Consider the following 15,336-nt stretch of genomic DNA (forward strand, 5'->3'; position numbering starts at 1 on the left):
TTCCTTGACATATTGGTCTAGAAAACCATCCCTAATACACTCCAGGAAATCCTCCTCCATCATACTGCTACCAGTTTGGTTAGTCCAATCTATATGTAGATTAAAATCGCCCATGATAACTGCTGTACCTTTATTGCACGCATCCCTAATTTCTTGTTTGTGCTGTCCCCAACCTCACTACTACTGTTTGGTGGTCTGTACACACCAGCGTTTTCTGCCCTTTGGTATTCTTCATTATCAACCACACAACCTATGTTAATGTTATCTGCAAACTCCTAAATCATACCCCCAACATTCAAGTCCATGTCATTGATATATACCACAAAAAGCAAGGGATCCAGCACTAAGCCCTGCGGAACCCCACTGGATACAGCCTTCCAGTCACAAAAACACATATCAACCATTACCCTTTGCTTCCTGCCTCTCAGCCAATTTTGGATCCAACAGTGGGGAAAGAATCTGTTCCAGCACTCCGTCAGTGCGCTGATCAATGGGGGAGAGGGGCAGAGACCAGAAACTTCACTGGACCAGCCATATAAATACTGTGGCCACAAGAGCAGGTCAGAGGCTGGGTATTCTGCGGCGAGTGTCTCACCTCCTGACTCCCCAAAACCTTTCCACCATCTACAAGACACAAGTCAGGAGTGTGATGGAACACTGCCCACTTGCCTGGATGAGTGCGGCTCCAACAGCACTCAAGAAACTCGACCTCATCCATGACAAAGCAGCCCACTTGATTGGCACCCCATCCACCACCTTAAACATTCACTCCCTGCATCACCAGCGCAGTGTGTACCATCTCCTAGATACACTGCAGCATCTCGCCAAGGCTTCTTTGGTAGCACCTCCCAAACCCGTGACCTCTCCCACCGAGAAGGCCAAGGGCAGCAGGCGCATGCAAACGCCACCACCTCCATATTCCCAACTTGGAAATATATCGGCTGTTCCTCCACCGTCTTTAGGTCGAAATCCTGGAACTCCCTATCTGATAGCAGTGCGGGAGTACCATCACCACACGGACGCCAGCGGTTCAAGAAAGCGGCTCACCACAATCTTCTCAGGGGCAATTAGGGATGAGCAATAAATGCTGGCTTTTTAAAAAGAACACAGTGGATGATCTAGCCTCAGATTCCAACCATGGGCAACATAGCCGTGTGCCCAAACCCATCCCAGGCGGGTCGGGATCCGAAACAGAATACACAATTACCGACAGACCCAATACTGGCACACAGTCCCACACCCTCACTGACAGTCTGTGTACTGTCTTGTACTGTGTGTAGCAGTGTTGTAGTCAAAGGAAGGGTAAGGCCGGTTAGCAGCCAAATAGGAGATATTCTTATGGAGGCAAAGGACATGGCTGAGGTATAAATGTGTACTTTGCATCTTTCTTCACTGAAGAAGAAGATGCTGCCAATGTCACAGTAAACGAGTAGGCAGCAGTGATATTGGATAAGATAAAAATAGATAAAAAGGAGGTACTTATAAGGTTGGCAGTCCTCAAAATAGTAAAGTCAACTTGTCTGTGTACTCTGTGTGTGTAGTTGGTGCAGTCTGTGTACTCTGTGTGTGTAGTTGGTGCAGTCTGTGCACTGTGCTGTGTGTGTAGCTGGTGCAGTCTACTGTGTGTGTAGCTGGTGCAGTCTGTGTACTGTGTGTGTGTGTATAGCTGGTGCAGTCTGTGCACTGTGTGTGTGTAGTTGGTGCAGTCTGTGTACTGTGTGTGTGTAGCTGGTGCAGTCTCTGTACTGTGTGTGTAGCTGGTGCAGTCTGTGCACTGTGTGTGTAGCTGGTGCAGTCTGTGTACTGTGTGTGTGTGTAGCTGGTGCAGTCTGTGCACTGTATGTGTGTGTAGCTGGTGCAGTCTGTTTACTGTGTGTGTAGCTGGTGCAGTCTGTGCACTGTGTGTGTGTGTGTAGTTGGTGCAGTCTGTGCACTGTGTGTGTAGCTGGTGCAGTCTGTGCACTGTGTGTGTGTGTGTGTAGTTGGTGCAGTCTGTGTACTGTGTGTGTAGCTGGTGCAGTCTGTGTACTGTGTGTGTAGCTGGTGCAGTCTGTGCACTGTGTTTGTGTAGTTGGTGCAGTCTGCACTGTGTATATGTGTAGTTGGTGCAGTCTGTGTACTGTGTGTGTGTGTAGCTGGTGCAGTCTGTGTACTGTGTGTGTGTAGCTGGTGCAGTCTGTGTACTGTGTGTGTGTAGCTGGTGCAATCTGTGTACTGTGTGTAGCTGGTGCAGTCTGTGTACTGTGTGTGTGTAGTTGGTGCAGTCTGTGCACTGTGTGTGTAGCTGGTGCAGTCTGTGTACTGTGTATGTGTGTAGCTGGTGCAGTCTACTGTGTATGTGTGTAGTTGGTGCAGTCTGTGCACTGTGTGTGTAGTTGTTGCAATCTGTGCACTATGTGTACTGCTGCAATCTGTGTACTGTGTTTGTGTGTAGATGGTGCAGTCTGTGCACTATGTATGTACTGCTGCAATCTGTGTACTGTGTTTGTGTGTAGTTGGTGCAGTCTGTGTACTGACTGGTTTGTGTTTTTCTAACAGAAACTCGCCTGAGAAAATTGAAGGGTCTGAATGAGGAACCAAGTTCGAAAGAGATGCTCCGCAGCCTGTCACAGGCAAAGAAGGAATGCTGGGATCGGTTCCTACATGAGCAGTACGGGTCTGATATGTACAGTGATGGTTACGAGATGGACCAGAGGTAACGTTGGTCTGCAGTAACCTGGCTTCTGCCAGTTATTACAAATAACCAGACACGACTCAATTCCCCATGCAGAGACTAATGGCAGCATGTTCCCCCACTAGGACCGAGGGATTAAGCAGGTGGTGGGAGGGACTAATACCTGACCCCTCCCCTGGCAGTGACTTATTAACTTTGGGAAAACACTGATTAATATCTTCAGTTGTATACTTTGAAAACAGCCACAACCACTTGATCCCCCTGTCAGAGCACAGGGTGACATTCCGAATCCAATGCTCCTAGATCTCCGCCCCCACCCTGATCCACACCGGAATCCAAGGTTCACACACTGATATATATAGACACACACACACACACACAGACCCATCACTCTTCCCTTCAGTTTTTGGGTGTGCAACCCCTTTAAGAGGCTACACGGCCCATTCAAAATACCGCGCATGCGCAGTTTTTCCCATTTAAAGACCGGTGAGCTGGCTGTGCGGGAGCTCCAGTGTGCTGCGGGCCGCACAGCTTGCAGGGAATGCACACAGATGTATACATGCATGCACGGGCACACACGCACAGACACGTACGCACACATGGGCATGCACGCACAGACACACGGACAGACACGCATGGGCACACGCACACATGGGCACGCCGCACGGGCGTGCACGCACGGACACACATGGGCACGCACAGACACACGGGCACGCACGCGCATGCACAGACACACGCACAGACACGCAAGCACAGACACGCATGCAAGCATATACACGCACGCACATGCATGCACGCACAGGCACACGCGCGCACGGGCACAGATGCACGCACAGACACGCATGGGCACGCACACGCCGCACAGACATACGCACACGCACAGACACGCACGCACATGCACACCAACACCGACACACGCGCACACACACACACACACAGACCCCCCACACACACATGCAAAACACTGAAATGCATACACACTGACACGCATACACACTGACACGCATACACACAGACATGCACACACATTTGACACACACAGACACACACACACTGTCACAGACACACACGGACACATACACACAATGACCTCCCCCTCCACACACACACACACTCACACAGACACATAGAAACATAGAAAATAAGTGCAGGAGTAGGCCATTCGGCCCTTCGAGCCTGCACACCATTCAATATGATCATGGCTGATCATGCGACTTCAGTACCCCATTCCTGCTTTCTCTCCATACCCCTTGATCCCTTTAGCCATAAGGGCCATATCTAACTCCCTTTTGAATTTATCCAATGAACTGGCCTCAACAACTTTCTATCGTAGAGAATTTCACAGGTTCACAATTCTCTGAGTTGAGGAAGTTTCTCCTCATCTCGATCCTAAATGGCTTACCCCTTATCCTTAGATTGTGACCCCTGCTTCTGGACTCCCCCAACATCGAGAACATTCTTCCTGCATCAAACCTATCCAATCCTATCAGAATTTTATATGTTTCTATGAGATCACCTCTCATTCTTCTAAATTCCAGTCAATCCAGTCTTTCTTCATATGTCAGTCCTGCCATCCCGGGAATCAGTCTGGTGAACCTTCGCTGCACTCCCTCAATAGCAAGAATGTCCTTCCTCCGATTAGGAGAACAACCACACACGCAACCAGACACACACACGCACACACACAGACACTGTCACACAGACACTGTCACACAGACACTGTCACACAGACACGCACATACTGACACACACACACACAGACACTGTCACACAGACACTGTCACACAGACACTGTCACACAGACACGCACATACTGACACACACACGCACACACACAGACACTGTCACACAGACACTGTCACACAGACACTGTCACACAGACACGCACATACTGACACACACACGCACACACACAGACACTGTCACACAGACACTGTCACACAGACACGCACATACTGACACACACACAGACACTGTCACACAGACACTGTCACACAGACACTGTCACACAGACACTGTCACACAGACACTGTCACACAGACACGCACATACTGACACACACGCACACACACAGACACTGTCACACAGACACTGTCACACAGACACGCACATACTGACACACACACGCACACACACAGACACTGTCACACAGACACTGTCACACAGACACGCACATACTGACACACACACGCACACACACAGACACTGTCACACAGACACTGTCACACAGACACGCACATACTGACACACACACGCACACACACAGACACTGTCACACAGACACTGTCACACAGACACGCACATACTGACACACACACGCACACACACAGACACTGTCACACAGACACTGTCACACAGACACGCACATACTGACACACACACGCACACACACAGACACTGTCACACAGACACTGTCACACAGACACGCACATACTGACACACACACGCACACACACAGACACTGTCACACAGACACTGTCACACAGACACTGTCACACAGACACACACATACTGACACACACACGCACACACACAGACACTGTCACACAGACACTGTCACACAGACACTGTCACACACACATGCAAATACTGACACACACACGCACAGACACTGTCACACAGACACGCACATACTGACACACACACGCACACACACAGACACTGTCACACAGACACTGTCACACAGACACGCACATACTAACACACACACGCACACACACAGATACTGTCACACAGACACTGTCACACAGACACGCACATACTGACACACACACGCACACACACAGACACTGTCACACAGACACTGTCACACAGACACTGTCACACAGACACGCACATACTGACACACACACGCACACACACAGACACTGTCACACAGACACTGTCACACAGACACGCACATACTGACACACACACGCACACACACAGACACTGTCACACAGACACTGTCACACAGACACGCACATACTGACACGCACACACACAGACACTGTCACACAGACACTGTCACACAGACACGCACATACTGACACACACACGCACACACACAGACACTGTCACACAGACACTGTCACACAGACACTGTCACACAGACACGCACATACTGACACACACACGCACACACACAGACACTGTCACACAGACACTGTCACACAGACACGCACATACTGACACACACACACACACACACGCACACACACAGACACTGTCACACAGACACTGTCACACAGACACTCACACAGACACTGTCACACAGACACTGTCACACAGACACGCACATACTGACACACACACGCACACACACAGACACTGTCACACAGACACTGTCACACAGACACGCACATACTGACACACACACGCACACACACAGACACTGTCACACAGACACTGTCACACAGACACTGTCACACAGACACGCACATACTGACACACACACGCACACACACAGACACTGTCACACAGACACTGTCACACAGACACGCACATACTGACACACACACGCACACACACAGACACTGTCACACAGACACTGTCACACAGACACGCACATACTGACACACACACGCACACACACAGACACTGTCACACAGACACTGTCACACAGACACGCACATACTGACACACACACGCACACACACAGACACTGTCACACAGACACTGTCACACAGACACGCACATACTGACACACACACGCACACACACAGACACTGTCACACAGACACTGTCACACAGACACGCACATACTGACACACACACGCACACACACAGACACTGTCACACAGACACTGTCACACAGACACGCACATACTGACACACAGATGCACACACACACACGCACACACTGACACACACACACTGACACACACACACTGACACCCACACACACTGACAGACACACACCCACACACACACACAATGACACCCACACACACACACACACACACTGACACACACACACACACGGATACATACACACAGATACACACACACACACACACTGTCACGGATACGCACACAGACACACACACACACAGACTTCCCCCCCCCCCCCACACACACACACACATACTGACACAGGTATTCACACAGACACTATTACACACACACACACTGACACACACACATACTGACACACACACACGCACATACACACACACACACGCACACACAGACTCCACACACAGCTACATACACACACACTGACACAGACACAGATTCACACACAATCACACATACACCCTCACATACATACACAGATAGACACAGACACGCACACACAGACTCGCACACACAGACACGCACGCACACAAGCACACACACACACACACAGATACGCATACACAGATAGGCACACACAGATGCAGACACACACTGACACAGACACACACACACACACATAGATATATACATACATGCACAGATATACTCGACAGGTGGCTTTAAAGACCTGTGGGGATGATAGCATAGGAATGGGACACTTCACTGGGAGTACTGGACCTCCAGAATTAACCCTGTTGTTGCCGGTTCCTTCAGCTGGTTTTACAGGGAGGTTTACGCCCTGGATTGATGTCGCTCCATTACACAGTTAGGGTTTTTTGTGCTTCCATTCAGTAAAAGAAGATTCCCGGTCCGTAGCACTCTGTACATTTAGGAAGCCCTGTCTGCATCCAGTCTACTCTGTGATCACTTCCTTTATTCCTCCAGCGCCATTGACCATTTCAAGCGGTGGCTGCAGCCGGAGCGAGTTCCGGTCAGCGCAGAGGAAATTCAGCACCTGATCGACCCCGACGGACGGTGTGCCGACCAGGAGGAGTCGGAGAGCGAGGGCCGCTTGGCCTGTGAGCAGTAACGACCCGCAATGCCTGTTGCATCCCGTGCCTTCCCAGCCGAAACTTCCAGCTGGCTATGCGGAGGCTGTGCCCGCGCTGAGCAGCGAACACTGAGACATTGAACCGCGTAACGATGACATTGAGCGCCGGCTGTAAGTGCGAATAATCAACCTCGATGATCCAGCAGCTGAATCCAATCCTTTAATGTTGTCTTATGTGTATTTTACAATTGGAGTCGCATGGGAGTTTTCCTCAGGGCCTCTCCCGTTCCACCAACGTAAATGGCTGTAATCGCCTCGACCTGGGTAAATTGGGATTCCGCCAGAGTTCTGTTGGAGGAGCATGAGAGGCCACGAGGACATTCAGTGCCGGGGGGGGTGCAGGGCTCAGTGTTCCCTAACCTGATGATCTGTGTACCCTTCACTACATTAATGTACCTGTACCATAGAGAATTACAGACTGCTGCCTGTCAAGAGGTTTGCACTCATCCTATCTCGTGTCTCACTGATCACAGTCGTCTTCTTCTTGGGCAGTGCCTCGGAGTCGAGGATGACTTGCTTCCACACTAATATGAGTTCTCAGGTGACTGATGAGACCAATGCGGGATCTACAGGTGGGGCAGACGGTGGTTGGAGGGACGGAGGGTGGGGTGCTTGATTTGTTGTACACTCCTTCCGCTGTTTGTACTTGGCTTCCGTATGTTCCCGGCGAAGAGACTCAAAGTGTTCCGGGCCTTCTCGGATGCTCCTCCTCCACTTTGGGCGGTCTTGGGCCAGGGATTCCCAAGAGTCGGTGGGGATATTACATTTGTTCAAGGAGAATTTGAGGGTGTCCTTGAAGTGTTTTCTCTGCCCTCCTGGGACTCGTATCAGTTTAACAGCACACATTCTCTCAACTTCCTCCACCACCCCAGCAGCAGCACCTAAACTATTGCCGGTTTTATACAGAGGCTGATAATCTGACATTCAGCCCATTGAAGGACGGCTGCCCGGGCTCCTCCACTTCAGATTATAGAGCGAATTAAAACTGTGCTCAGCTTTCGGCCCTGTAGCTTCCCTGCCCTGCTGTAGGTTTTATGGTTTCCTTTGCGTGCCAATCTCAGAGACTGCACTTGTCTCAGACCCGCTACCCGGGTGGGTGCCCATTCACTCTGGCGCGTCGACACTGTTCCTGCAGGGTGAGCAGAACTCTGGGCTCAGTGCCTCTGTATCGGGAACCTGGGTGAGCCACAGGGAAGTGGCGGCTGGAGCCGCTGTTTCCAGCCCTTTACACTGAAAGGGTGCTGACCATTCCACCCATCCTTCTGTATGTGTGGCTCTTAATCATCCCCGCAGCTCCCCACACCCCCCACGTCTCACAGCAGCCTGCCCCCCCCCCCACGTCCCACAGCTTCCCCTGCCCCCCCCTAACGTCCCACAGCCCCTCTTTCCCCCACCAGATGGTTCCCACCTCCCCTGCCCCCCCCACGACACACAGCCCCCACAAACTGTCCCACAGCCTCCCCCCCATCCCACGTCCCACAGCTTCCCCCCTCCCTACATCCCACAGCCCCCACCCCTTCTTTCCCCCACCCCATGGCTCCCACCCCCCCACCACGTCCCACAGCCTCCCCATCTCCTCACATCCCACAGCACTGCCCCCCTACATCCACAGCCTCCCCCCACGACCCACAGCCCCCCCCCCACAACCCACAGCCCCCCCTCCCCACGTCCCACAGCCCCCCCTCCCCACGTCCCACAGCCTCCCCCTCCCCACAGCCTCCCCACGACCCACAGCCTCCCCCCCCCTACATCCCACAGCCCCCCACCCCACGTCCCACAGCGCCCCCCCCCCACGACCCACAGCTGCCCCCCACCCTCCCCCTGGGTCCAACAGCCTGCAGCAGCCTCCCTTACCCTATGGCACTGTGGTGTGTGCCAACAGGCTATTTTAACGACGTTGGAATCACAGCATCGTTACTTGATGCCCACGCTTACCGGTCTGGGCCACTGGATATTGACCAAGAGGGCAAACCCTCCCAGACAGAGGCGCTGTCCGATTGTCGTGCTCCTCCTCCTGCCCGACTGACCAGCTAACTCAGCACAGACTGGACATTAAACCCGGCCCTTTGAGGTGGGTGGATTTGCCACAATAGGTCACTGAGCTGAATCTCCCTTACAGCCACAGCAGCTTATAGCCCGCCCTGCCTGTGGTGGCTACATGCAGTCTGCAAGTAATCCCAACGCCCTGCTCTCTCCCCATCAGAACCATCGATCTGTGCTTTATTGATTGACATACTGTCAAACTATTCTGTCATCATTTATGAACCTATCTTTCCTACAGCAGCATCTGGTTGTGAATGAGGAGTGCACACATTCACAGGGAACACTTCTGATCCGACACCTGTTAAACTGCCCTACAAAACATCTAGAGCACTTCCACTTGCGTTGGGGAGCATGGGTAAACCTGCTTCTATGTCAATCAGTGCCTTGGGGTCGGTGATGCTGCAGAATGATTGGTCCATGTGCAACGAATGAAGCTGTGCTGTTCCACCTGTGACAGAGATGTCAGGCTCTGACAAATGCAAAATATGCTGGAAATCTGAAATGAAAGCAGCACTTGCTGGAAACACTCAGCAGGTCAGGCAGCATCGCTGGCGAGAGAAGCAAGAGTTGGGGAGAGAAAATTAACAACAGAGTTGGGAAAGGTCAGAGAATTCATCGCTCTCATTTTCCCCAGCTCTCTGGTTGAAGTCTATGTTAATAATTGCTTGCCTCCATAATATCTGCCTTAAAAGCCTGAATCATGGCTCCTGAATGGCGGACAGGAACTGTAGCCCAGAGTGTGTGGGAAGACTGGCAGAGGAAGCAGAACAAAGCCTGTCTGGGTGAATGAGAATGAAGTGGGACAGTATCGCTGTACTAACTCACCCCACCTGCAGGTGTCCCCATAATACACACAACTGGCCCGTGATCAAGAACTGAAGGAGGCCTCGTGTTCAAAGTACAGATTCACTAATCATTGAAAGTCGCTACGCAGCTCATAAAATGTGCAAACCAAGCACGGCGTTTCATTTCAGAAGGAATGGAATTCAAAAGCAAGGAGGTTATGTTAAACTTGCATTGAGCGTGTTAGACCACACTTGGAGCATTGTGCACAATATTGGTCGCCATATTAATAACGGTATAGAGGCACTGCAGAAACAGCAAAAAAAGATTCACAAGGATGATACCAGAACGAGATTATACTTATCAGGGAAGACTGAGCGGGGTGGGGCTCCTTCATTCGGGGCCTTTAAAACTATGAAGGGGTTTGATAGGATAGACATAGCAAAGATGTTGCCACTTGTGGGGAATACAGAACTAGAGGCCATAAATATAAGAGAGTCACGAATAAATCCAATCGGGAATTCAGGAGAAACTTCTTTACCCAGAGGTTGGTGAGAATGTGGAACTTGCTGCCACAAGGAGTGGATGAGGTGAATAGTGTCGATCTATTTACGGGGAAGTTAGATAACCACATGAGGAAGAAGAAAATGCAAGGTTATGCTGATAGAATGAGATGAAGCAGTGTGAGCGGGGGCTGGTGTGGAGCATAAACAGCGGCATGTTCCACTCAGACTGAATGGCCTGTTTCCGTCTTATTAATTCCAGGAAATGTGACATCTTATTACTCACACTGAGCGATTCCCGCATCTGTGTGAACCTTACACAGGATCGTCAGCCCCAAATACCCGCAACACATCAGCCCCAAATACCCGCAACACACACAGCCCCAAATACAACCAATACACTCAGCCCTAAATACACCCAACACACTCAGCCCCAAATACCTCCAACACACTCAGCCCCAAATACCCTCAACACACTCAGCCCCAAATACCCGCAACACACTCAGCCCCAAATACTCCCAACACATTCAGCTTCAAATACCCCCAACACAGCCCCAAATACCCCAAACACAAACAGCCCCAAATACACTCAGCCCCAAATGCCCCCAAATACACTCAGCCCCAAAGAGCCCCAACTCACCATCAGCGCCAAATAGCCCAACACAGAAAGCCCCAATTACTCCCACCTCACTCAGCCCCAAGTACCCACAGCATACTCAGCCCCAAATACCCCAACACACTTAGCCCCAAATAGCCTCAACACACTCAGCCCCAAATACCCCCAACACACTGCTCCAAATACCCCAAATACAGTCAGCTCCAAATACAGTCAGCTCCAAATACACTCAGCCCCAAATACCCCCAACACACTTTGCCCCAAATACCCCCAACACACTCATCCCCAAATACCCCCAACACACTCATCCCCAAATACCCGCAACACACTCAGCCCCAAATACCCCCAACACACTCAGCCCCAAATACCCCCAACACACTTTGCCCCAAATACCCGCAACACACTCATCCCCAAATACCCCCAACACACTCATCCCCAAATACCCGCAACACACTCAGCCCCAAATACCCCCAACACACTCAGTCCCAAACACCCACAGCACACTCAGCTCCAAATACCCACAACACACTGCTCCAAATACCCCAAATACAGTCAGCTCCAAATACACTCAGCCCCAAATACCTCCAACACACTCAGCCCCAAATACCCCCAACACACTCAGCCCCAAATACCCCCAACACACTCAGCCCCAAATACCCCCAACACACTCAGCCCCAAATACCTCCAACACACTCATCCCCAAATACCCCCAACACACTCAGCCCCAAATACCCCCAACACACTCAGCCCCAGATAACCAAATCACGCTCGGCCCCAAATACCCCCAACACACTCAGCCCCAAATACCCGCAACACACTCAGCTTCAAATACCCCCAACACAGCCCCAAATACCCCAAACACAAACAGCCCCAAATACACTCAGCCCCAAATGCCCCCAAATACACTCAGCCCCAAATGCCCCCAAATACACTCAGCCCCAAATAGCCCCAACTCACCATCAGCGCCAAATAGCCCAACACAGACAGACCCAATTACTCCCACCTCACTCAGCCCCATGTACCCACAGCATACACAGCCCCAAATACCCCAACACACACAGCCCCAAATACCCCAACACACAGCCCCAAATTCCCCCAACACACAGCCCCAGATACCCCCAACAAACAGCCCGAGATACCCTCAACACACTCAGCCCCAAATACCTCCAACACACTCAGCCCCAAATACCCTAAACACACTCAGCCCCAAATACCCCCAACTCACTCAGTCCCAAATACCCCCAACACACTCAACCCAAATACCCTCAACACACTCAGCCCCAAATACCCTCAACACACTCAGCCTCAAATACCCCCAACACACTCAACCCAAATACCACCAACACACTCAGCCCCAATAACCCCCAACACACTCAGCTTCAAATACCCCCAACACAGTCCCAAATACCCCAAACACAGACAGACCCAAATACACTCAGCCCCAAATGCCCCCAAATACACTCAGCCCCAAATAGCCCCAACTCACCATCAGCGCCAAATAGCCCAACACAGACAGCCCCAATTACTCCCACCTCACTCAGCCCCAAGTACCCACAGCATACTCAGCCCCAAATACCCCAACACACACAGCCCCAAATACCCCCAACACACAGCCCCAGATACTCCCAACAAACAGCCCCAGATACCCTCAACACACTCAGCCCCAAATACCCCCAACACACTCAACCCAAATACCCTCAACACACTCAGCCCCAAATACCCCCCACACACTCAGCGCCAAATACCCCCAACACACTCAGCCCCAAATACCCCCAAAACATTCAGCCCCAAATACCCCCAACACACTCAGCCCCAAATACCCCCAACACACTCAGCCCCAAATACCCCCAACACACTCAGCCCCAAATACCCCCAACACACTCAGCCCCAAATGCCCCCAACACACAGCCCCAAAAACCGCAACACACACAGCCCCAAATACCCCCAACACACAGCCGCAAATTCCCCCAACACACAGGCCCAGATAGCCCCAACAAACAGCCCCAAATACCCTCAACACACTCAGCCCCAAATGCCCCCAACACTCAGCCCCAAATACCGCAACACACACAGCCCCAAATACCCCCAACACACAGCCGCAAATTCCCCCAACACACAGGCCCAGATAGCCCCAACAAACAGCCCCAAATACCCTCAACACACTCAGCTTCAAACACCCCCAACACACTCAGCCCCAAATACCCCCAACTCACTCAGTCCCAAATACCCCCAACACACTCAACCCAAATACCCTCAACACACTCAGCCCCAAATGCCCCCAACACACAGCCCCAAATACCCCCAACAAACTCAGCCCCAAATACCGCAACACACACAGCCCCAAATACCCCCAACTCACAGCCCCAAATTCCCTCAACACACAGGCCCAGATACCCCCAACAAACAGCCCCAAATACCCTCAACACACTCAGCCCCAAATACCCGCAACAAACTCAGCCCCAAATACCACCAACACACTCAGCCCCAATAACCCCCAACACACTCAGCTTCAAATACCCCCAACACACTCAGCCCCAAATACCCCAAACACAGACAGCCCCAAATACACTCAGCCCCAAATGCCCCCAAATACACTCAGCCCCAAATAGCCCCAACTCACCATCAGCACCAAATAGCCCAACACACACAGCCCCAATTACTCTCACCTCAATCAGCCCCAAGTACCCACAGCAGACTCAGCCCCAAATACCCCAACACACACAGCCCAAAATACCCCAAAACACAGCCCCAAATTCCCCCAACACACAGCCCCAGATACCCCCAACGAACAGCCCCAGATACCCTCAACACACTCAGCCCCAAATACCTCCAACAAACTCAGCTATAAACACCCGCAACACACTCAGCCCCAAATACCCCCAACTCACTCAGTCCCAAATACCCCCAACACACTCAACCCAAATACCCTCAACACACTCAGCCCCAAATACCCCCAACACACTCAACCCAAATACCCTCAACACACTCAGCCCCAAATACCCCCAACACACTCAGCGCCAAATACCCCCAACACACTCAGCCCCAAATACCCCCAAAACACTCAGCCCCAAATACCCCCAAAACACTCAGCCCCAAATACCCCCAACACATCCAGCCCCAAAAACCCCCAACACACTCAGCCCCAAATACCCGCAACACACACAGCCCCAAATACCCCCAACACACTCAGCCCCAAATGCCCCCAACACACAGCCCCAAATACCCCCAACAAACTCAGCCCCAAATACCGCAACACACACAGCCCCAAATACCCACAACACACAGCCCCAAATTCCCCCAACACACAGGCCCAGATACCCCCAACAAACAGCCCCAAATACCCTCAACACACTCAGCCCCAAATACCCGCAACAAACTCAGCCCCAAATACCACCAACACACTCAGCCCCAATAACCCCCAACACACTCAGCTTCAAATACCCCCAACACAGCCCCAAATACCCCAAACACAGACAGCCCCAAATACACTCAGCCCCAAATGCCCCCAAATACACTCAGCCCCAAATAGCCCCAACTCACCATCAGCGCCAAATAGCCCAACACAGACAGCCCCAATTACTCCCACCTCACTCAGCCCCAAGTACCCACAGCATACTCAGCCCCAAATACCCCAACACACACAGCCCCAAATACCCCAACACACAGCCCCAGATACTCCCAACAAACAGCCCCAGATACCCTCAACACACTCAGCTCCAAATACCCCCAACACACTCAGCCCCAAATACCCCCAACACACTCAGCCCCAAAAACCTCCAACAAACTCAGCTTCAAACACCCCCAACACACTCAGCCCCAAATACCACCAACTCACTCAGTCCCAAAT

The 15,336-nt window shown here is 51.7% G+C and overlaps 1 protein-coding gene across 2 annotated transcripts in view; it reads left to right on the forward strand.

Moving 5' to 3' along the window:
• Window positions 1-7,990, forward strand: part of ccdc32 (coiled-coil domain containing 32) — a 79,254-nt gene extending 71,264 nt beyond the window's left edge. For both annotated transcript variants that reach the window (XM_070877378.1, XM_070877379.1), the window contains exons 3-4: window positions 2,539-2,695; window positions 7,379-7,990. In XM_070877378.1, coding sequence (XP_070733479.1) covers window positions 2,539-2,695; window positions 7,379-7,523 — 302 coding nt within the window. In that variant the 3' untranslated portion in view covers window positions 7,524-7,990. The remainder of the gene's footprint in view (window positions 1-2,538; window positions 2,696-7,378) is intronic.
• Window positions 7,991-15,336: the final 7,346 nt, after the last annotated feature.

The sequence above is a fragment of the Pristiophorus japonicus genome, chromosome 4 (genome assembly GCF_044704955.1).
Source record: "Pristiophorus japonicus isolate sPriJap1 chromosome 4, sPriJap1.hap1, whole genome shotgun sequence".
In the NCBI taxonomy this organism is placed as follows: domain Eukaryota; kingdom Metazoa; phylum Chordata; class Chondrichthyes; family Pristiophoridae; genus Pristiophorus; species Pristiophorus japonicus.